This window comes from Phaethon aethereus (genome assembly GCF_964289735.1).
Source record: "Phaethon aethereus genome assembly, chromosome: 3".
NCBI classification, from domain to species: domain Eukaryota; kingdom Metazoa; phylum Chordata; class Aves; order Phaethontiformes; family Phaethontidae; genus Phaethon; species Phaethon aethereus.
Genome location: NC_138576.1, coordinates 62,502,157 through 62,524,103, shown reverse-complemented (window position 1 = coordinate 62,524,103; position 21,947 = coordinate 62,502,157). Strand labels below are relative to the sequence as shown.

The 21,947-nt window shown below is 37.2% G+C and overlaps 1 protein-coding gene across 1 annotated transcript in view; it reads right to left on the bottom strand.

Annotated features, from left to right (window-relative positions):
* The window catches only part of LAMA2 (laminin subunit alpha 2), a 291,049-nt gene that overhangs the window by 202,839 nt on the left and 66,263 nt on the right, over positions 1–21,947 (bottom strand). Inside the window, exons 9-11 of the mRNA XM_081997942.1 lie at positions 18,197–18,357; positions 14,279–14,419; positions 12,719–12,892 (exon numbers count right to left, since the gene is read on the bottom strand). Coding sequence (XP_081854068.1) covers positions 12,719–12,892; positions 14,279–14,419; positions 18,197–18,357 — 476 coding nt within the window. The remainder of the gene's footprint in view (positions 1–12,718; positions 12,893–14,278; positions 14,420–18,196; positions 18,358–21,947) is intronic.

The following is a 21,947-nucleotide window of genomic DNA, read 5'->3' as shown; positions in this document are numbered from 1 at the left end:
GCTGGACTTGATACCAAATGTTCAACCTTTTCTACTACTGCTAGCTTCTTTTCAGTAACAAAGGAAGGGAATAGGAGCAGCAGATCCGCAAAGGCACACTACAGTATCTCAGAAAATCTCCATTAATGCCAGACAGGCTCAGGTTTGACCTGGTAATGCACTGGCCAAAATCTGAAACAAAGTATCTTACTGCAATTTTTCTAATAGAAAATCTGAAAATGGTTGGTGGAAAAAGCCGAAACAGTATTTTAATGAACTGTCAGCCTGCTTTAATACAGAAGCTTGAGGTTTGTTTAAGAAAGGTTGTTTTGATCATTCTTACATTTAAGTTTCTAATTTTTTTAATCTCATGTGGCTAGTTTCATTCTCTTGCATCCTTTGTGTCATACATTCATATTTTTGTTCAACAGATGAGAGAAATGTATAAAGCTATTTGTATTCAAACATATATGTATCATATATTTGACATAAAACAAAAGACACAGGACAGTGACAAAATTGGATTTTTGTGTGTCTACCTAAACTGAACTAATACATCGTCTATGAAAGAAAGGAATAATTTACTGGACTGCACATCACATAAGAAGAATCTCAGCAACAAAACTGTAGAAAGTTCTTTCTCAGAAGGACTCTTCATCACAGTAGACAAAACAGAATTAGCTCACACATTTAAGTAATAAGACACAGCTGACCAAACAATGTATCTGTTTATTTGATTAGCTTTAAAGGCATCTGTTGTTACAAATCTACTTTCTAAATAAATGCAGTTTCAGCCCACCAGCTTTATTGGTTTAAATTGCCTAGGTTTGTTGAGTTAGGAAATCTTGTTTCCATAGCTAATGACGACAGAATACTGATCTATTAGTTTTCTTTTTCATTTTACTTTTGTTTAGTTTTCCATCTGTTTTTTTCACTTGGCAAACACTTAAACCGGCTAGATGTATGTGTAGTCCTATATTGTTGCATTTAATCTAAAATATAGAAGAAGAAAAAGTTCCTCTATAATATGACATACTTTGATCATCTGAGCTTCAAAAAAACTTCAAAGTAAATGTAATACTGTGCTATGGTTTTCTGGAGCATGGAAGATACAATATTGATGGAAAACTATGGATTACTATTCACTGTATTTATATCCATTAATATCGCTGCAAATGTGCTACCCAGTTCACGGCAAAGCGAACTTGGAATTGAAAGTTTTGCCTTATTAAGTGCGCAGTAAGGTATGCACTGCCGCGAGGCACGGCTCACTGGGACACGCTGCAGGAAACCTGCTGGTAGGAAGCATACTGTGTGAGAGGCAGGTATATAGACAGGATTGCTGTGCCGACAGGCAAGTTGCATAACTTAAAGACTTTGATTCAAGGGAGTACTGACTCCAGGCCACACTTTCAGGGCAGACTGTAGCTATCTCATGGACAACCGAGACGTGGTTAAGAATGTATAAAGCCATTTCTCTTGTGCAATTTTATTTTAAAAATCGACTCATAACTAAAATCATCTTGCAGGACAGTAAATTGAAGTTATGTATCTCTGGCGCTGTTATTTTTAAATAATAAAATACACTTGAAATACTCAACAGTGAGGGGAGGAGTGACCAACCCAGAACAAAACTGACACAGAAAGTTGTTAAAACAACTGCCTTCACTCTGAAAAATCTTCCTGTCTCCAAAAAGAGTTAAACTAGCCAAGCAACTGGTCCAGAAGTGTCTCAGTATGTAATAATATTTGATACTTAAAGATTTCAAAAGTTTGTAATAAAATAATGAAAAATATTGGTAATGTTACAGTTCCTCTATCTTGCTCATTTTCCTGAGGAAATTACCTCTGGAAAATAAATTGATAGGGCTAAGAGGGCCAAACAAATAAAAGAAACTCTTCAATTAGGAAAAAAGGATTCACCTGTATCATAATACAGAGTGCCTCTGAGACTGAAAAGGCAGATAGATATGAATCAGAAATTCATCCAGCTGTCTCAGGAGACGGGGTGGTACTGCACATATTGTGAGAAATGTGAGGTACTTCTAGCGAAATAGGAATGTTCAGGCAGGCCCATTAAAAAAAAACCCAAAAACACAGAACAACCTCACCAAAAGTAAGTGCAAATATATTCATTTGGGTAAAACAATCATCTGTGTCTACTCATGCATGCTTTCTGCTCTCATTGCTATTGCTCCTGTCAATCTGAAGTTGATAGGTAATGGCCCTGTGATTCAGGGAAACTGCTGAAGTGTGTACTCAGGCTTCAATTTGAGAGATGGGTTCATTTATCATCATAATAAGCTATAACCATTGATAGGTCACAACTCATTGAAGAGACAGTCAGTCTAATTGGCTCAATTCAGTTAGCTCTGGATGTGCCTCAAGGAGATGAGCAGTGCTTTGCAGGTAATATTCAATCACTCAACAAACCACTTGTTTAATAATTCATCACAGTTCAGATTGGGGTTCTAGCACATGATTATCCCTTCAATATGCCAGATACCTGGTCTTAACCCTTTTGTCTCTTGGGCAAATTCACTCTGTCGTTAGGGTAACCCTTACTTCTAGAAACTTACTGAGTATTTAATATTTCCACTGAGGTTTGCTTCCTAAAGAAATTTGTTGTAGTTAGTTAGGGTTTCTCTCTGGAAAACAAAATCTTTGCCCCCATCATTCTCTCCTGCTAAAGATCATCTGACAGCATGTAAGCTTAATAAGAACGTTAAGTAATTTTTGCCTTCTAGAGATTTAACAAAGCAGTATGGATCCATTCAGAAATCTTTAGTAACCACATAATGATAGGGTAGATGAGACAGAGGCAATACTGTACATGAGACACAGGACCTACAAGATTTAAAGGATGCTTCATACTCTGTTCAGATATTAGATCAAAGCATGATAAAGCAGATATTAGATCAAAGCATATTACAAAGTTTAGAATAATGACTCTATGAAAAGACAAGTTAAAACTAAACCAATTATTCAAGCTTCTGATCACTATTGTGTTACTTTCCTGTCAGTTCCGGTTACCATTTCATTTTTCAATGTCAGTATATTGCAGCCATACTGAAAAATTCCTTTGCAATTGCTGCACTGTCAAAGGCTTTAAGGTTCTATCTCTTCCTCACTTTCAATGGTGGTGTGGTGGGTTGACCCTGGCCAGCAGCCAAACACCCACCTGCCTCCCACTTACTCCTCTCTCCCATGGGATAGGGAGAAAAGAGAAGGGAAGTGAAAAGATTCAATGGACCAGGGGGAAGGGTTGGAGAGAAAGCCTTGATTCTGTGCAAGCGCTGTTCAGCAAGAGCCGAAAGACTGATGTGTTAACAACACTATGTTAGCCACAAATGCAAAACACAGCAACCTACTACAACACACATGCAACTATGAAGAAAGTTAACTCCAGCCCAGCCAGACCCAGTATAGATGTTAAAAATACTATGTTCGTATCAAACTATCTGAAGAGCAAGATGGTCTGCTTTTCTCTTTTTCTTGTTAAACTGAAATATACAAAAGTGATAATTTTGATACTTTTTGGAAGACTGACTGGAAATTTAGTAAATATGGAATATCACCCTCTAAAAATTAGAGTTTGTAAGGGACTCACAGCATTATGGCCCTACCACTCAACAATCATTCATGAAAAAGTCAAGAATATATAGAATTTACAAAATTACTCATTTAATTTTAAATGTAATTAGTTTTGGAGCTGGTTACTTCTCCCATAAACAAACATAAAATAAAATAAAATAAAATAAAATAAAATAAAATAAAATAAAATAAAATAAAATAAAATCTAGTTCTTTGTATACAGTTTGAGTGTCAGTGTGAGTTGTTTTTTGCTAATGATATCTTAATTGGATTTGTAGCCTTTTCAACCATTGATAAACCACTCTTCTTCTGTACTCTAGTTAGTAAGATGCTTTGTGTGTTAAAAATTACTCCTGCCTTTAATTACTCAATAAAATTTTAAAATAGACAATAGTACAATATTTAGTTGTACAAATATACAACCTTTTTGTTAATCATAATGGGTGTAAAATATCATTGACAAAGTTAGTTGGATTAGGTCTCTCAGACCTATGAATTGATGAAAAATTCACGACACCCATACAGTGAAATGTGTGTTACAAAAACTCACATACATATACCTGTCAATTGCATCTGTATACAGGTGACTAGTACTTGCATTTGGGCACCTGTGCTACACTGGTTTAGTCTTAAAACGTTTCAAAGACACAAGATAAAGTTAGTCAATCAAGGTTAGGCAGCAAAACTTAGTTTCTGAAGACAGATGAGAAGAAAAGCAATGCTAATTCCTATATGTATAATGGAAATAATGGAATTTACACATCTTGTAGAGAAGCTGCACATCATGAACATTTTGAGATTGTCAGATGCTACTGAGCATGCCAGACTTCAAAAACAATATAGCACAGATTGAAAGTACTACAAATGGTTTGCAGAAAAGGCTGTTTCTCTTGCGCACCATCAGAAGTTCTGAGTACTTCGTTCTGCATACTGCCTTTTTGATGTGGAAGGCAGAAGTTGAGCACAACAAAATTACAAAACTAAAGCTCAGTAGCATCATGCAGTTTTACTAACGGGTTATGAACTCAACAATTTCAATTACATTCTACTTCAAGTTTTTGTAATTCATTTAAATTTAAAGGAAATCGAGGCGAGGCAGGTAAATCAAACAGAAGTAGCAACTCAATTATTCATAAAGGGAAATCTGGAAACTGAAATGAACACTACGTCTTTGTGGCTCTGATATTTTGAGAATGACCTTTCAGTAGCTCTTATGTGTAGTCTTTTGGTGATGGGCATAGATTCCTTCAACACACTCCTATGTAACCATTATCAACTAAATGTCTGGACTACTGCCATGGTTTAACCCTAGCCAGCAGCTAAGCACCATGCAGCCGCTTGCTCACTTGTCCCACGCTGGGACAGGGGAGAGAATGAGAAGAGAAAAAGTGAGAAAACTCATGGGTTGAGTTAAAGACAGTTTAATAGGTAAAGCAAAAGCCGTGCATGCAAGCAAAGCGAAACAAGGAACTCGTGCACTACTTCCCATCAGCAGGCAGGTGTTCAGCCACCTCCAGGAAAGCAGGGCTGCATCACATGTAACGGTTACTTGGGATGACAAATGCTACCACTCCAAATATTCCCCACTTCCTTCTTCTTCCCTCAGCTTTATATGCTGAGCATGACGTCATATGGTATGGAATGTCCCTTTGGTCAGCTGCGGGCAGCTGTCCCAGCTGTGTCCCCTCCCAGCTTCTTGTTGCACCCCCAGCCTACTCGCTGGTGGGGTGGGGTGACAAGCAGAAAGGGTCCTGACTCTGTGTAAGCACTGCTCAGCAATAAAAAAACATCCCTGTATTAACAACACCATTTTCAGCACAAATCCAAAACACAGCCCCATACTAGCTACTATGAAGAAAATTCACTCTATCCCAGACAAAACCAGCACAACTATAAATTCTATCTGATTAATATAAGTGGATAAGTTGAGTAAAATTCCATTAAACCCTTTACTTCCAGGTAATCTGTGATCAGCAAGGAACTTTAAATATAATTTTCAAAGCAAACACTTATTTGCTGAAGAAGTACTTAGCATGCAAAGGCATACAAGAGGAACAAAACCCCCATGTAGTCTCTCTTTCATAAACTTCAGTTTTCCTTTGCAGTCTTAACTAAGCACTGTTCAATTTAGCTACCTCTATCTTATGAATCACCATCACCATGCTCCTTTGCATGTTGATTGGCTCTCAGTACAAAATTGCCAGATATATTAATTCTTTCCAAGTCAAATACTTTTTTTCTTTTTCTTCTGCTTTGTTTGATCCTTCTGTATTTTAATATTTTGGGATCAGAGATTAGAAAAGTAAGATTTTTCAATCTAACAAGGATATTCCCCAATTTACTTTCTTCTTCATTATTTCCTAACAACCTTCAGTATTCTCTCTCGAGCTTTCACATCCCTTCTTTTGTGAAACTACTTTATTTCCTGCTTGTTTCTCCATTTTTCAACTGCCACCATTGATTAAAACCCTTGCCTTCAAGGCAGACTTGGGTAAGCAGGTAACGCAAAGGATACTTGAGATTTATGAAATAATTTCAGCAACAATAAATTTCCTCTTTTCTCTACAGTACTATAAGATTATTTTAGCACAAAGAAATTAAATGTATCATGGGATAGATGAAATATTGCAGTCAGTGGGCTCAGCTAGCCAGATTTTAAGCCCTGTTTCAACTCATTTCCAAGGTGCAAAGAGGCCATAACAGCCTACTGGGCATCCTTAGTTTTCCTTGTAATCACAATAATGGCTGTACTTGAACTTCCCAACAGGCTATCCAAGTATCATTAAAAGCATTAATGAGGAACAAAGTGTGCAAAATTTACTTATGTCTTGATGGCTCTTTACAGTCATGGGTGATTGAACCCCAAATAGGACAGTCTTGGTATTGTTTCAATTTGTACTGGGCATCAAGCAAAATTTGGCTAACCACAGCTGTGAAAGAATGCAGAGACCTACCCCGTCTCATTTTGTGGTGGCATATTGGGAGAATATTTCAGTAAAGATAAAGAATCTAAACCAAATCACGTAATACAAATTAAGTAAACTTAAAGGAAGCATCAGTCAGCTGTGATTCAGATCTTTAACATGTTTTGCTCTTCACTTGTATTCTGTCTATGTTTGTTTCATCCTTTTAGTATCTGAATTCGACTATTACCTCAATTCTTAGAAGCTACAGTGAAGTGCTAATAAAATAAACAGCACACTTGGTATAAGTTGAAGACATCTTCATACTGGTGACTGTGTCTGATTAACATGGTGACTTAATTTCAGTCAAGGCAATTTAGATTGTGATTTAAAATAACATTACACTATTTATATTAGCTTAGGGTTTACTTGTTAAAAAATAAAACCATATCAATAAAATAAAACAGCTTTTTATCAGCAAAATGCATTCAAATATGAAAGCCAAAAGATACTGAAGTAGCCGTCTTTACAAAAGATATTTTTCTTTAGGTTCAAATGAATAATTTTAATTTCCTTCCATGTGTTGGCTGTTGACACTATTTTAAAAAAAATTGAGGATCTGCAGCAACTGTGAATAACTTCAGGGCTGTTACACTGACTGGAGATTTCTTGCTTACTATGTGCTGCTGATCCCTATTACTGTTTCTTTTACAAATAGGGGTAACATGCATATAACATTTCATCCCACTCAAATTTACAAGACATTAACAATCAACAAATGTCTGTATAAAATTGTTTTTGATATGTTATGCCTTACACTTGAGGATCACATTCCCTACTCCATCCCCACTCTACCTCTGCTAGCTTAGAAATGTTGTTACGCATTCAAGTCTGAGTCTGAAAGTCATTGGTGTGCAGAGGATATAAAAAAGGCAAATTCTTCATGAAGTACTGGACTTCCCATTACTGCAGAAAAATCCCTCACAGAGCAGATACTTCAAGCATTGCCATTATGTTACTAAATGGTGGCCTGCTTAGACTTGGACAACCGATCTGCACTAGGGAACCAAATCTTCTACATGAGGGCCTCAATTGTCCATATAACCACCTGAAAGAAAGAAATATCTTATAAAGCCTCACAAAGGGAGATCACACCAGCCCACCTAAGTTTCACTACTTCACTTCCCTGACAATAAATGCAATACAGACACACACTCAAAAAAATCAGTCTGCTGGCTACATTTAAGACACAGCTGTCTTAGAATTATGTAGGCTAGGTCACTCACTGCTTTTCATGAGGCCAATGAATTAAAAAAACACCAACCTGATGGTAGAAAAAAGTAGCTTCCAACAACAATTTAGTTTGCATTTCATTCATTTATACAAAAAGGTCTTAAGTTAGATTGTTCTTCTTTTTGAGGCAGGCAATAAAAGCAAGAAAAGGAGTTGTGGATCTATCTAACTATCATGTTCTATGACAAGAAAGTCTTGAGATCTGAAACCATGACAATGCTAGATGAAGCTTTCTGGGTTTAGATGCATTAATAATTTAGGACAATTGATCCTGGCATTTCTGTTACAGCTGATTATTTTATTCTTTACACTTCTTTATGTTTTGGGTTTCGATGCCCTCCCCTGGGAGCTGTAGACTGCAATTTGCTTTGCATTATTCTGCCTTTTGCATCAGAATTGGCTAAGAAATGAAAACAAATGGAAGGAAATAAACATAAAAGCCACAAGGACCTAGCTTATGATTATTTTATAATTCAATATTTAATCCTATGAGGTATTCTGGGCAGATAGATATTATGTCACAAAACAAACTGCTCAGTCCATCCCAATCTTTAGCTTTCCACAGTAGAGTACTTTTAAAGGGATGATAGATTTTTAAAGTTTGTATGTATTGTCTACAGGCTTATTCCACTGTCTTCATTTCTGGACTCAAAGAAACACTGACTTCTGTAAGTCAGCAAATAGGTTACACAGCTAATTATATAATAAAAGAGAAAATAAATGAAGTGACAGTGTTAAGTCAAACAAGTCTCCTTCCTTTTCTGTATGCACAGACTGTACACAAAACTTTCAGCTGTTGCCTTGGTTTTCACTAGAGGTCAGAGAATGAACAATGTATCCACCACACAGCTGCTTAAGTCAATGGAGTTGACAAATAACGATGTGCTAGAATTTTTCCAAGAGGTAACAAAGCCTTTTATTCAAGCATCTTTTCCTCTAATTTTCAACATACTCCAACTTCATGAAGGACCAAATTATATTACTTTACTTACACTGAATGGGATCATGCTGTACAACTCGTTCAAATGGCTCCTGTAAAGCAATATTTGAGACAAGAAACTTCTAAATCTGAGTAAAATCTGCAAGTAAGCAAATAGTGTTTTAGAATAGAGCTGTTTTAGGGCTTCTGTCACGTTGTTTGCAGTCTGAGTAATGTCAGCATTAATGCATTATCTAATTTCTGTAGTACTGCTGGGTGTTGAGGCAATGTTCAGAGACGTGGATTCTAGGACGGCCTCCACTTAAAGGCTGAACTAACCTGTGACTGCTGGCCAAGGGCAGTGCCCTAACCACCTGAAAGAGGAAGGGTAAATCTCCACCTTCATGGTTAAAGCTGACCCTTAGAAGAGAAAGGAACATAATATTTGCAGCAGCAGAGAGAAAATAAGGCAGAGCGACTTTCTCTAACCAAAGATGGATGTTTCCTTGTGGAATTTCAAATGGCCTCACCTGCCCCTCGTGTGTGTGTGTCTAGTGGGGGGGAGGGATATGTTTATTTAGATATGCTCCATATTATGCTTTCTTTTGGCTAATCATAAATTGCTTCTACTCAGCATAAAAATTATCAAATTGCTTTTTGCTGAGGTGTCAAAGGAAAAGAGGGAGAGTATATACATAATGTCAGACTTCTAAAACATTGCAGACACCTAATCCTTCCATATTGACTTTAAAGAAACAAGTGGTTCATGTCCTCCATCTGAGTTTTGTATGTAGTTTTTAATTAATTTTATACTTTCCTCTCAGTGCTGTCCTGGTTTCGGCTGGGATAGAGTTGGTTTTAGTTCCTGATAGCTGCTATAGTGCTGTGTTTTGGATTTGGTATGAGAATAATGTTGATAACACTGATGGTTTTGGTTGTTGCTAAGTAGTTGTAGTGCTTATACTAAGTCGAGGACATTTCAGCTTCCCCTGCTCTGCCAGTGGGGAGGTGCACAAGAAGTTGGGAGGGGGCACAGCCAGGAGACCTGACCCAGACTGGCCGAAGAGATACTCCCTACCATGTAATGCCATGCTCAGTACATAAACTGGAGTTGGCCGGGGTGTGGGAATCGCTGCTCAGGGACAGGCTATCGATCGCCGAGTAGTGAGCAACTTTGTGCAATTTTTTTAGTGAGCTGCATTGTGCATCCCTTTCCTCTTTTGCTGTCCTATTAAAGTGTTTTTACCTCAACCCATGAGGTTTTTTTCCTGATTCTCTCCCTCATCCCACCTGGGGGGAGGTGAGCAAGCGGCTTCGTGGCGCTTAGTTGCCAGTGGGGCTAAACCACAACAAGTGCTCTGATCAAACATTAACAAAATGTAACTCATAACCCTTTCAGACAAATTTATAAAATATTTTAGCATGGACACAAGTTTAAAATAAACTCAAGATCCATTGTCAAAACAATATAAGACTCTGCTAACAAAAAACAAATGGGGTTTTCCAATACCTAAAATGTAATTCGAGTTGATAGAGTAAGATAATTTTTCGGTAACTAGAAGCCCTAACAGACCACAAGTCCTCATGATTGCTGCAATCCTTAGTTCAGCAGCTAGAAGTAGACAGGCAAACAGGGAAGTTCAGCAGTATAAAGTAGACAGGGAAGAAGATAAACTGCTTTATGATGCCTACTAAACCCTTAAGACTAGCCATTTTAAATCTGTTCTCACAAATTATCCACTAGCTATTTTATTCCTAGAAATTTAATTCCTCCAGATTACAGAAAAATAATTCCTCCAGTTTTGCATCCTCCAGATGCAAAACAAATACATTTTGCATCAAAACCAGCGTTCAATTTTTCAGTTCAAATTTGTATTATATGGTCAGACAGGTAAAATATCTTGTTTTTTAAAAAAAATTATCTATATTTGTACAACAACGTTTAAGTTTTGGTAGTAGCATATATATTTAGAAGACTAAAAGGATATGGTGACGTTAAACTAATTTGCTCATGTTCTTGTCCTACTCTGACATAAACAAGAATCCTGTACCATCTATAGCCTCTTGTTATTTATAATGTCTCCTTATAGACACAGTCAAAGACCAGTATGAATAGCCTAGAGTCACCCTAGACAAAAAAAGAAAAGCACACACAGGACCATCCTATTTATAACGTTTTTTTCATTCAAAAGAAGCATTTGGAGATGGATGTAAAACACGCAGATAGCACACATATGGCAATCAACATTGTGGAGGCATATGCACAACATGCCAACTTTATATTAAAATAATTATTTTAAATAAGGTTTTTGAGCTATATTTGAAAACTGGGAAATGCAGGATGGTTATTACCTTTTGTTACCCAATTTTATTTTGGGGAATAGTATTTAAGAGCAATAATTTTAACAATAAAAAGGAAAGGCAGTTTTTTGTGAGACAAGGTTTATCTCTTGATATAAGATCTCTTAAATCATTCTCTACATTTCCTAAGAAAAAAATTCTTGAAGAAGCTTGCCTGCTCTGCGATACCAATTATTCTACTGTAACACAGCTAGCAACCACTGTCAAGAGAGGATGTTTTTATCTAGTTACAGCTATTTGGTTTTATCCAGTTTCAGCTATTTAGAGAAATGTTTTATTGAGTTTACAAATAAGGACTCTCAATATTATATTTCCATTTCCCTTTCCATAGCATAAATCATATGGCCTAAGCATGTCATTATGACTATAATTTACGTGATGCAACATGACAGTTAAGATGTACTGTGGTAATTTGTGAGTGCTTTCAGTGTTATTGTAGTATCAAAAATTTATATGGTTCAGTTATTAAGGCAAATTGCTTCATTCATACAGAGATGCCTGACAGTAACCACAAAGGACCTCCAAATTACACTGAAAAAATATCTTACACATTCAAATAATTTGTGCACATTCTTACCATTTTTTGCTCACTGAATAGAAGCAGGATGAAGTTCTGTCTGGAAAAGTATCAGTTCATTTCTCAGGGTAAGCTCACAAGACATGGAAGATCATAGAAGAAACTCTCCCTTGCCCAGCTAAATGAGCCTGACTAACATTTATAGCCGTGAACAGGACGTCCAGTTCTTCAGAATGATGCTACTTAGCTTCCACATGCTCACTTACCTTCTGTCATGTTGATTTTCAGCCAGTAGGAAGAAAATAAATAAATAAGAGGTTGACTAGGCTGAAGAGACTACAGAGGAAAATGTCCTCAAGTGTATTGGTGTTAGCATTTCAGGTAAGTTTTAGCATAATCAGGGTTATGGTAAATGGAAACTGTTTAGATTTCTTCATATTAAGGACACAGTCCTCAGTTCTACTCTCTGGAAAAAAAATTAGATTTTCATGAAGGTATCATGTATGATAGCAGAAAGTCTAATGGTGAGAAGCCTGATAGTCAGACTACTAAATCATCCAGGACTTTAGAAAGCAAATATTTGGCATTAACCTGCAGGGCATGAATATGTGTGTACATGCACGCATGGACACATGCAAACTTGGATAAATATATGCATTGGAATTGGCACATAGCTCACAACAGCATTTGCTGAGTTCTAGGGCAGAGAGCTCCCCACACACAAGTTTCTTGCCAAGCATCAAAGTTTTGTAACACACCCCCACAACATCTGATACACAACTTGCATCTCTGAAAAGCAGAGGAGGGAACTGGTTTTCAAAGCTAAGGACAAGGTGGGAAAAGAACAGGACAAGCTGAACCACACACCAGCTAATTCATTCAAAAAACAATGCTGCAAACTATATAGACTTGTCTAATATCTGACAGCAGAAGCCTGAAGAGGGCTCAAGGTCAAAGACACTTTGTTAATTTTCCCTACTTAACTCTTTGCCTCACAAGGATACTCCATACACCTGATTCCTCTCTGGTTGCAATTTTGCTGGTCAAGTAGCTATCCAACTTAATCTTCTCTCAGTTCCACCCCCCTTCAAAGCCTTAATTCTTTTCTCAATAAATCAAATTAGCGTTTAGGCAAGTACCGTCTGCACTTACTTTGTTGCCCAAGTAAGAACTGGGTGCACTCCAATAATAGGTCTGTGGCAGTACTTTTTGTGCAGCCACGTTGCTGATGCTAAACTGCTGATGTCCATCAAATCTCTTTTGCTTGGGGGTAACTCTGATGATACCTGGTAAGTCAGTCAGATACCAGCCATTCATATCTTCTACCTATAATGACAAAAAAAACCACCACAAAAAGCAAATCAAAACACTTTACAGTGAGAATCAGGACATCAGTCATTTCAACAGTCACAGCCTCTCAGTCTTCCATTTTTAAAAAACTAATTAGGTTTATATGATTAATATACATTTAGGAGCAAAGGAAACAATGAAGTAATAACAGCAAAAATTTCTCTTATCGTATGTGACAGGGAGGTATAACTTCTGAGTAGTTTGAAGTAACTGCAAGTATTTGCTTTCTCTGCTTCATATGGTCCAGAGTGAGGAGGAAATTCTGTCATACAAACATATGTGCAAGAATATCTCCAAATATTACACAAGTTTTCAATAAATAATATCAGTCACAGAGCGTACAGAAGATGAGCTGACAAATGGGTATACATTTTCTCATATTATAGACAGCATAATTTAAAATAATTTGTAATTCTAAGGCTTTACAACTTACAAGTTCAAATATACTTTTTTAGAAAGCCAAAGCAAAGCTGTGAAGCACCAGAACTTGACTTTTTGAAATCCCATAACTAGAAATGAATCATCAGAGAAGAGCACACTGTTCATACAAGCACGGCTTCTGGAGCCTAGATACAAGTGGAACAATAAAATAGCTCAGCTGTGGGATGGAAAATTTTCTAGATTCTGGCATGTAAATGAGCACACTAGGCATATATGATTTTATTCTCAGACTTCCAGCATGCAAATACAGCCAAAACCAGGAGCTAGTAGACCTGGAACACATTTCCCAAACTCGATCTACAGACATGAATATGTAGCATACATCCATTACAGTGGAATCAGTGCCTGAGCTTTGAGAACTAATTTAAAGTTTAGAGTATATTTTCAGGCTAAAGACATTTTTCTACAGCACAAATAAGAACCGGAGATTCATCTCCCTTTCACATTCTTTCCTAGGAATGCAGTATGCAAAAGAAATTCACTCAGAATGCCCCCTGTAGGAGATATCTTTTTCTTACATAAACTGTGTTGTACATTTAATGTTTCAAAATTCTTAATTATTTCAAGTCTAGAAATTTAACAGCAACCTGGAAAAGAGGTTTCCCTATGGATATGTTGCATGTAACTCAGGATTGATTATGTATACACATTCCAGGACTGTGTTTATGCACATGGCTTCATTTTTGACTGTTATAACTTCTTTTGCACTTTTCATTGTTTAACTGCACTGTTTCAGAGCTTTCTCACAATGAAGAGAAACAAAGCTTATAAGTGTTTTCTTTAGGATAAATGAAAAATACATGGGCCATAAAAGAACATGCATGATTTTACAGTAAGACGAACTCTGTTGACAATGGACAGTGACGACACACAGTAACACAAAACCAATGACATGTATGGATACAGTGTGATCTTTCTTACACTTCTGTAGGTAAGGTGAGAGTGTGTGCAGACGTTAGTTTTCCCAGAGCAGAAACATTCCTCACAGCCTTTGGGATTATTTTGCTGAAGATTGAAAAATCCTGGTTTGCAACGATCACAGTTTTCTCCTTCAACATGTTCCTGGAAATGCACATTAGAATATTATTTCAGTTGTCATAGATTAGAACATGAGATCACCAGCTTTATACTCTGCAGAAGAGTATAAATGCAAGACTATAAAGACATTTATAGGGAAGACTATTCTTATTTGTGATTATTAGTAGCAAATCCTCTACACAATAAAAGTTATTAAGGCTGCATGTAAATAACAGGACACAGAAACGGGATGTTATATGATTTTTAATTTGTCTTCTACATGAATGGACATACTTGATTTCAGGGAATAATCTAATGTATCTCCTTTACACTTAAGAGTGTCAGAGGGGAAAGAAGTATGAGACACAATGTTACAGCCTCAACAACTGTAGTTTGTAGGTATGGCTGATAAAATCTGTGTGTGCCCAATTGATGCGAACTACAGGTACATAGTATTACCTGTACCAACCATTCAGCATATAAGTTTTTCAGTGGTCTGTCATTAATAGATGAATTCAGGCTAAATCCAAGTGTTAAAAAGACTGCATTTCTTCTTTCCATAACTACATATGTTTGCCAGCCATGCAGCCAGGTCTGCAAACTCTTCCCCTGCAGAAAGCCATGCACTAAACATACATGAAGAATTCTAAACGTAGTGTTTGGTAATTACATTTTTCAGAGAAAGCTTCTGCGGTGCATTAAGTCCTGCTAGCTTACACAATACATCAATTTGTCCTATAGGCAAATATAAAGCTAGCTTTTCTGCAAGGCGTACATTTGCAAAAGGCTCATGCTATGGTGCTGGCTTAGTAACTCAATATTTTTCCCGATAGCCCAGAAAATTCTTTCCCTTTCAAAAGTGTTATATACAGCCTCTTTAATCCTAGGGACAGTGCTCTATGGTATGCACACAAGATAAAATTGTTGGCTCCACATCAGCAGAGAATGAACACATTATAAAAAACCTGCCCACACTGTGTAGTCTATGATTGCTTGAAATACATGCCTCTGAAGGAAGTTCACCGAAAGCCGTTTGATAGCCTGCTGGTTAAGATCTAGCAAAGATGGAAAAAGCAGGGCAAAGCACGTTGGAGGTATGGGGAGAAAGGATAGCACACACAGATTAAGAAAATAGGGACAATGAGGGCGAAGGGGTAAGGACAGGTAAAGAAGGAGATAAAATGAAAATACAAATAGGTTTTCACCAGTAATTAGTAACAACACGTGTAGCAAAATACCTTTGTTCTACCTCTATTGCTGTTCTGTATCTACACTCCTCTTCAACAACATCATAACAAACCAAAAATCTCTTTAATACAACTCAAGGCTATCAGGCAATTACTTTTAACTTCCCCATCTCATTAATTTAAAGAATAATATTTTTACATTTTCACTAGCAATCTCAGGATTAATCAATGCATGTTATTGTCATAGGTATGCTGAAATCACGCAGTTACCCATGCTTCATGTGAAAAATAATGTGGGCAACATTTGGGAACTCACAGGCACCCAAATGCTCTCACGCACAATTCTACTAACTAGAATTATGAATGCTGGTCCCAAAAGTTTCAGACCTTGCTGATGCACTTAGTATGTGCAGAGTGGGAAGGGTAAAATAAAAAATGAAGCAAAGAATTTTGCTTCAAAAGCAAAACTATGTGTTTAAATGAAAAGTTGTCCTACTCTGCAGTCACAAGCATGTCATCAGTGTGTAAAACCTGTATAATTCTACTGAGTAGGCAGCAAATTCAGTGGATAATAGATATATAAAACACAAACTTAGAAAGGAGATCTAACCTATGCTTCAGCCAATGAAGAAATGTTTTCACAGCCTCATTTATTTCTGAATACTGTGTTGAGTCCAGTTTTAAATTATGCAAAAATGAGACTTTGACCATATACATTTAGAAAGCTCTCTGAGACAATTACTGATAAAACAGGCATTTATACTTGTCCCTTACTTTTCTATGCTTTAGTTTACTTTGGCTAATGCAGTAAAGATAATAATCTAATGCTCACTTTGTCGTATTTTGCTGCTTACAGTTAGAACTGTTTTTCAGCAGTCAATTTCCTTTACAAGAAAACTATTTTAGTAAATTTAGAGCTCATCATATGTAATTGAAAGATGTGATTAAAAGAAGGGAAGCATTTTTCCTAAGACCTGCTATTAACTTGTCCAGACATCCCACTTTATTCTTCATATGGAGCATAACTAATCTGATATTTCAGTGTCCTTTTGACCATAATCTGCTTTGATTTGAATTTCAAGATTGCTAGTGAAAATAAATGTGTATGTATCTGTATCTCAGCAATCTGCAAAGGGTATAATTTTTCTCCCACAAGCACTTAAAAAGGGGCTAGAGGAGCAGAAAGGAGACAAAGGATGAACAGCAAGGAAAAAGTGTATATAGTGCAGACTCTCTGGGATAGGAACAATTATCTCTATTCCGTATGTGTTCATTTTGGTCTGATTGTACTAACAGGTCAGTTTGACATTACAGAAATAATGTCCTAACAAGAAGAATAATTCAGCAGTGGTTATCTTGTATTTGGCATATGATATCTTCATCACAGCTCCCTTTCAAGTCAGAATATAGCAAAAGCACCCCTTTTCTGATCTTCTAGACTTGGTAGCTAAGGAATTAGAACTGTGACATGGATAGATTTTATTTCTGACAGAAAACATGTGACTATTACATAAAGTGAGGATCAGGTTAATTCTCTGAGTAGATTTCAGTGCTATTCAGCTGTCACACCAGAGCTTTACATGCGTGTGAAGCATGAGCAGATAGATTGAAGTATTTTTTATACATTCTTGCATTTGAGGATGTAATGTAAGTATTTTTAAATTCACATTTGTGACTAATTCTGTTAAAGAAATTCTGGAAGGAAACTCCCACAAGTACAACACAGAGAAACTGACCCACAGTACAGTAAATTGTCCCTTCTGCCTAATCATGGTTACTTACTAAACTGTGACTTAGATAGCACCAGCATTTCTGGTAAATGGGTACTTTATAAGAAGTGGATGCGTGTGTTTTTAGAAGTTTTTTCTTAGATAGCACCAGCATTTCTGGTAAATGGGTACTTTGTAAGAAGTGGATGCGTGTGTTTTTAGAAGTTTTTTCTTTCAATATAGTATCGATATATACTTTGCTGGACGTACATGAAGGCACACCGTGAAAATAATTCTTAAATTTTCTTCCTAGAAATTAAGAAATTAATTCTACAGAAAGGATGGATTCTTTTTTTTAAATATGTTAGAGATTTCTAAACAACCATCTTAAGGCAGGAAAGAATGCTCTCAGTTTGGAACTTAGCAAGAAAAGAGGATTATATCCGTAATGACAACTCCTAAAAGACAACTTTTTTGTTTGTTTTAATACATCATCAGTTCACCTCATTTTCTCTTTTGAAGTCATATTACAAGTTAGTTTTAGAGCCCACAATAGTTAGTTTTAGACGCAATACTTTAAAATTATAGTTCCTGAGTAGATAAGGATGCGAGTTTGAAACAAATGATTCACAGGCTCCTTAACTATCACTTCAATACAGATTTCTAAGGACTTAGAAATGACTGGCAGCAGGCTCGTAGGTACATATGTTAATTACAGTGAATACTGAGATGACACAAGGCAATCTAAGACTTTACAGGACCAAGAGCAAGTGTTCTGTGAGAAGTGAATAACAGGTACTAACACAGCTAGATAGGACAGTGTAATTTAATTCTAACCTATGCTACTGTATGATAGAAGACCATCAGCTGCACCTTTCAATATCATTAGTATCTTCCCATGGCTCAGAAGAATTTGACATCCATACCTTGCAGATGCAGGGACCTATGCAAGGGTCAACATTCACACTGCCTTTCAGCGAGCAGTTGCAGGGCAGGCACTCAGGATATCCTATATAACCCAAGGCGCATCTATTGCAGCTCTCTCCTGCATAGCCAGTCTTGCAGTGACAGAAACCAGGCAACATTTCTATGAGAAAAGGGAGAAAACATGATACATTTATTATTATTATTATCATCATCATCATCATCAATGTGTGTTAGAGTGCTCAAAGCAATACCTTTAGTAGGGGTAACATAGGGACATTTACTGTGGGTCAGACCATACACCTATTTAACTCAGTATCCTGTCTGAGAGGCTAGAATAAAGCATGTAAGAACATAACAAGCATATAATGATTTGAATTCTGAGCTTCCAGAAATCCACATATTAGAGATCTTCTAAACTGAAACATTGCACTACTTCCTTGCATCTAACATCCCTGAAAAACTTCTCTTCAATTGATTCACCTAATTGCCTTTGAACATGCTTTTACTTTCAGAACTCATAAAACTCCCTAGCAGTAAGTTCCACATTTAGCCATGTGTATTACAGAATCATAGAATCATAGAATCTTTGGGGTGGAAGGGACCTTTAAAGGCCATCTAGTCCAACCCTCCTGCAATGAGCAGGGACATCTTCAACTAGATCAGGTTGCTCAAAGACCCGTCCAACCTGACCTGGAATGTTTCCAGGGATGGGGCATCTACCACCTCTCTGGGCAACCTGGGCCAGTGTTTCACCACCCTCACTATGAAAAATTTCTTTCTCATATCTAGTCTGAATCTGCCCTCTTTTAGTTTAAAACCATTACCCCTTGTCCTATCGCTACAGGCCCTTCTGAAAAGTCTATCCCCATATTTCTTATAAGTCCCCTCTAAGTACTGAAAGGTTGCAATGAGGTCTCTTGGGAGCCTTCTCTTCTCCAGGCTGAACAACTCCAACTCTCTCAGCCTGTCTTCATCGGAGAGGTGTTCCACCCCTCTGATCATTCTTGTGTCCTTCCTCTGGACCCGCCCAACAGGTCCATGTCTTTCCTCTGCTGAGGGCTCCAGAGCTGGATGCAGGACTCCAGCTGGGGTCTCACCAGAGTGGGGTAGAGGGGCAGAATCACCTCCTTCAACTGGCTGGCCACGCTTCTTTGGATGCAGCCCAGGATCCAGTTGGCCTTCTGGGCTGTGAGTGCACATTACTGGCTCATGTCCAGCTTTTCATCCACCAGTACCCCCAGGTCCTTCTTGGCAGGGCTGTTCTCAATCCCTTCATCCCCCAGCCTGTATTGATACTGGGGGTTGCCCCGATCCAGGTGCTGGGCCTTGCACTTGGTCTTGTTGAACTGCAGGAGGTTCACATGGGTCCATTCCTCAAGCTTGTCCAGGTCCCTCTGGATGGCGTCCAGGTCCCTCTGGATGTCATCCCGTCCCTCAGGCATGTCAACCACACCACTCAGCTTGGTGTCATCTGCAAATTCACTGAGGGTCCACTCAATTCCACTATGTCATTGATGAAGACATTAAACAGTACTGGTCCCAATATTGATCCCTGAGGGACACCACTTGTCACCAACCTCCATCTGGACATGGAGCCATTGACCACTCCCCTCTGGATACAACCATCCCACCAATTCCTCATCCACCAAACAGTCCACCCATCAAATCCATATCTCTCCAATTTAGAGAGAAGGATGTTGTGCTGGACTGCGGCAAAGGTTTTACAGAAGTCCAGACAGACAACATCTGTAGCTCTTCCCTTGTCCACTGTGTTCTCCATGTCATCTGTGATTTCAATATACCTCTATCATATCCTACATGATATTTTTATTTCATATGCCAAAAACTCCTAAGCCTGTTTAATATCTCTTTACACAGAAACTGCTTTGTATGGCTGAAAATCTCTATTGTCCTTCTCTGCACTGTTTCCACTTCTAATAAATTATTTAAGGAGAAAGGAGGGCATAGTGTAGAAGTACAAATAGTTTGATGATTTTTTTGAGTTTTGTTTTTTAAACGCCAGTAATATTTCCTAAAGCTCTGTTGACCTTTTTGACTACTGCTGAGCCAGCACGGAGCTGATACATCTAGGGCACAGGCCAAGGTAATTCTAAGAGTTGTTTCACAACTGGTAGGGCCTAATTCAGAAATTGCTTTAATCAATGTACAAGCTGAACTACTTTTCTCTGAGTTCTACTTTTCCTTTAATTGCTACAGAAATTCATCAGTTACCTTACTACCCAGCCACTAACTATCATGAGGTCTTTCTGAACATTTAATGGTTCTTTCATTTTTCTATGCTGAAAGATTTTGTACTTGCTAACTTTGTCACCTTCCTACTCATCCCTTTCCCAGGTTAAATATGAATATTTTCAACAGTTCATATTGGTCATCACTGTGAAAATGGTCCATTTATTCTTTTAACCAAGTACTAATCCATGAAAGAACATTTCCTTCTTATTCTATTGCACTTTCTTTCATGGTCTGTGGTGAAGGATCTTGTCAAAACTTTTTGAAAATCAAAATACAATATTAATCAAATGAGCCTTTGTTCACAAGTTAATTGAATCCTTCAAAGAGATTCATAAGGCACACTGTCCTCTGCAAAAAAACTGATCTTGAGTTTTGCCCAATTTTGCAACAGTTCAGAAATGGTATAAATAATTTAATGTAGTTCTACTGATTTGCTTGGTACAAAAACTAGACCTCCTGATTTTACTTACCTGTAACCCTGTGCCTTTCTTTTACAAATTGGATAAACAGTTTCCATTTATGTAATATTAATTTCAGTATTATAAAGTATTATAAACTATGTTTAATGTTTCAATCAACTAATTTTTAACTACACGCAGAAGCCATGGATAAATATGATATATGCCTGATTAATTTTTATTCTTCATTAATCAGCTTACCGTAAACCTGACATTTCTGTTTGAGACAGTTCTTCTGATTTGTCCCCATGAACAAAGACTCCCAAGTGGGAAATTCCCTGAGCTCTTCTATTCACTGATACAAAGAGTTAATGTAGCTTTTCTGCTGTGTCCTTTTCTTTCTGGAGATCTCCGGTTATAACTTGATTGCACCATATTTAACTCCTACTGAATTTGAATCTCTAGCAGTCTTTTTAATTCCCATTTATCTCAAGAAGTCCTTCTTAGCAACATTTAAGCATTTAGCAAATTATTCCTTAAAGCATGTGTATGTGTTATTAAAAGTATGACTTTCCAGAATCTGACACAATTTACGTCCTCTTCTATTATCCTCAATTTGATACAACTTCTGCTTTTTCAGACAGATTCTTTGTTATTGTTTAAATAGATTTTTTTCCTAGCTTAATTGTGTTGCTTGAATCATTTTGAACTAGAGGAATGCATCTTCTCTGAATGTCTAATATGCAGTCTGTAAACTCTATGCTTGCCATTAGAGATCTTGGACTGTTCATTTTGATTTTCTTTTTAAAGGTTTCCTTGTTTTGATTACATTATTTTTTAGGGAAGTCTTGTCATTCCTACAAGAATATTGAATTTGACTGCCCTTCAAGAGAGTTTTGAACCAGTTCCTCATGCATAAATCCAGAGATGCTTCTCTTTTTATGGTTTCTCTAACCAGCTGTATGAAGCAGCAGTCACCTATAGGAGTTTTAAATTATATTATCTGTGAATCTATACAAAGATAAAATTCAAACTGTCTTCTCTAACCTTGCAGCCTCTTTGATCTCCTGTAGCAGATCATATTGACTGTCACCTTCTT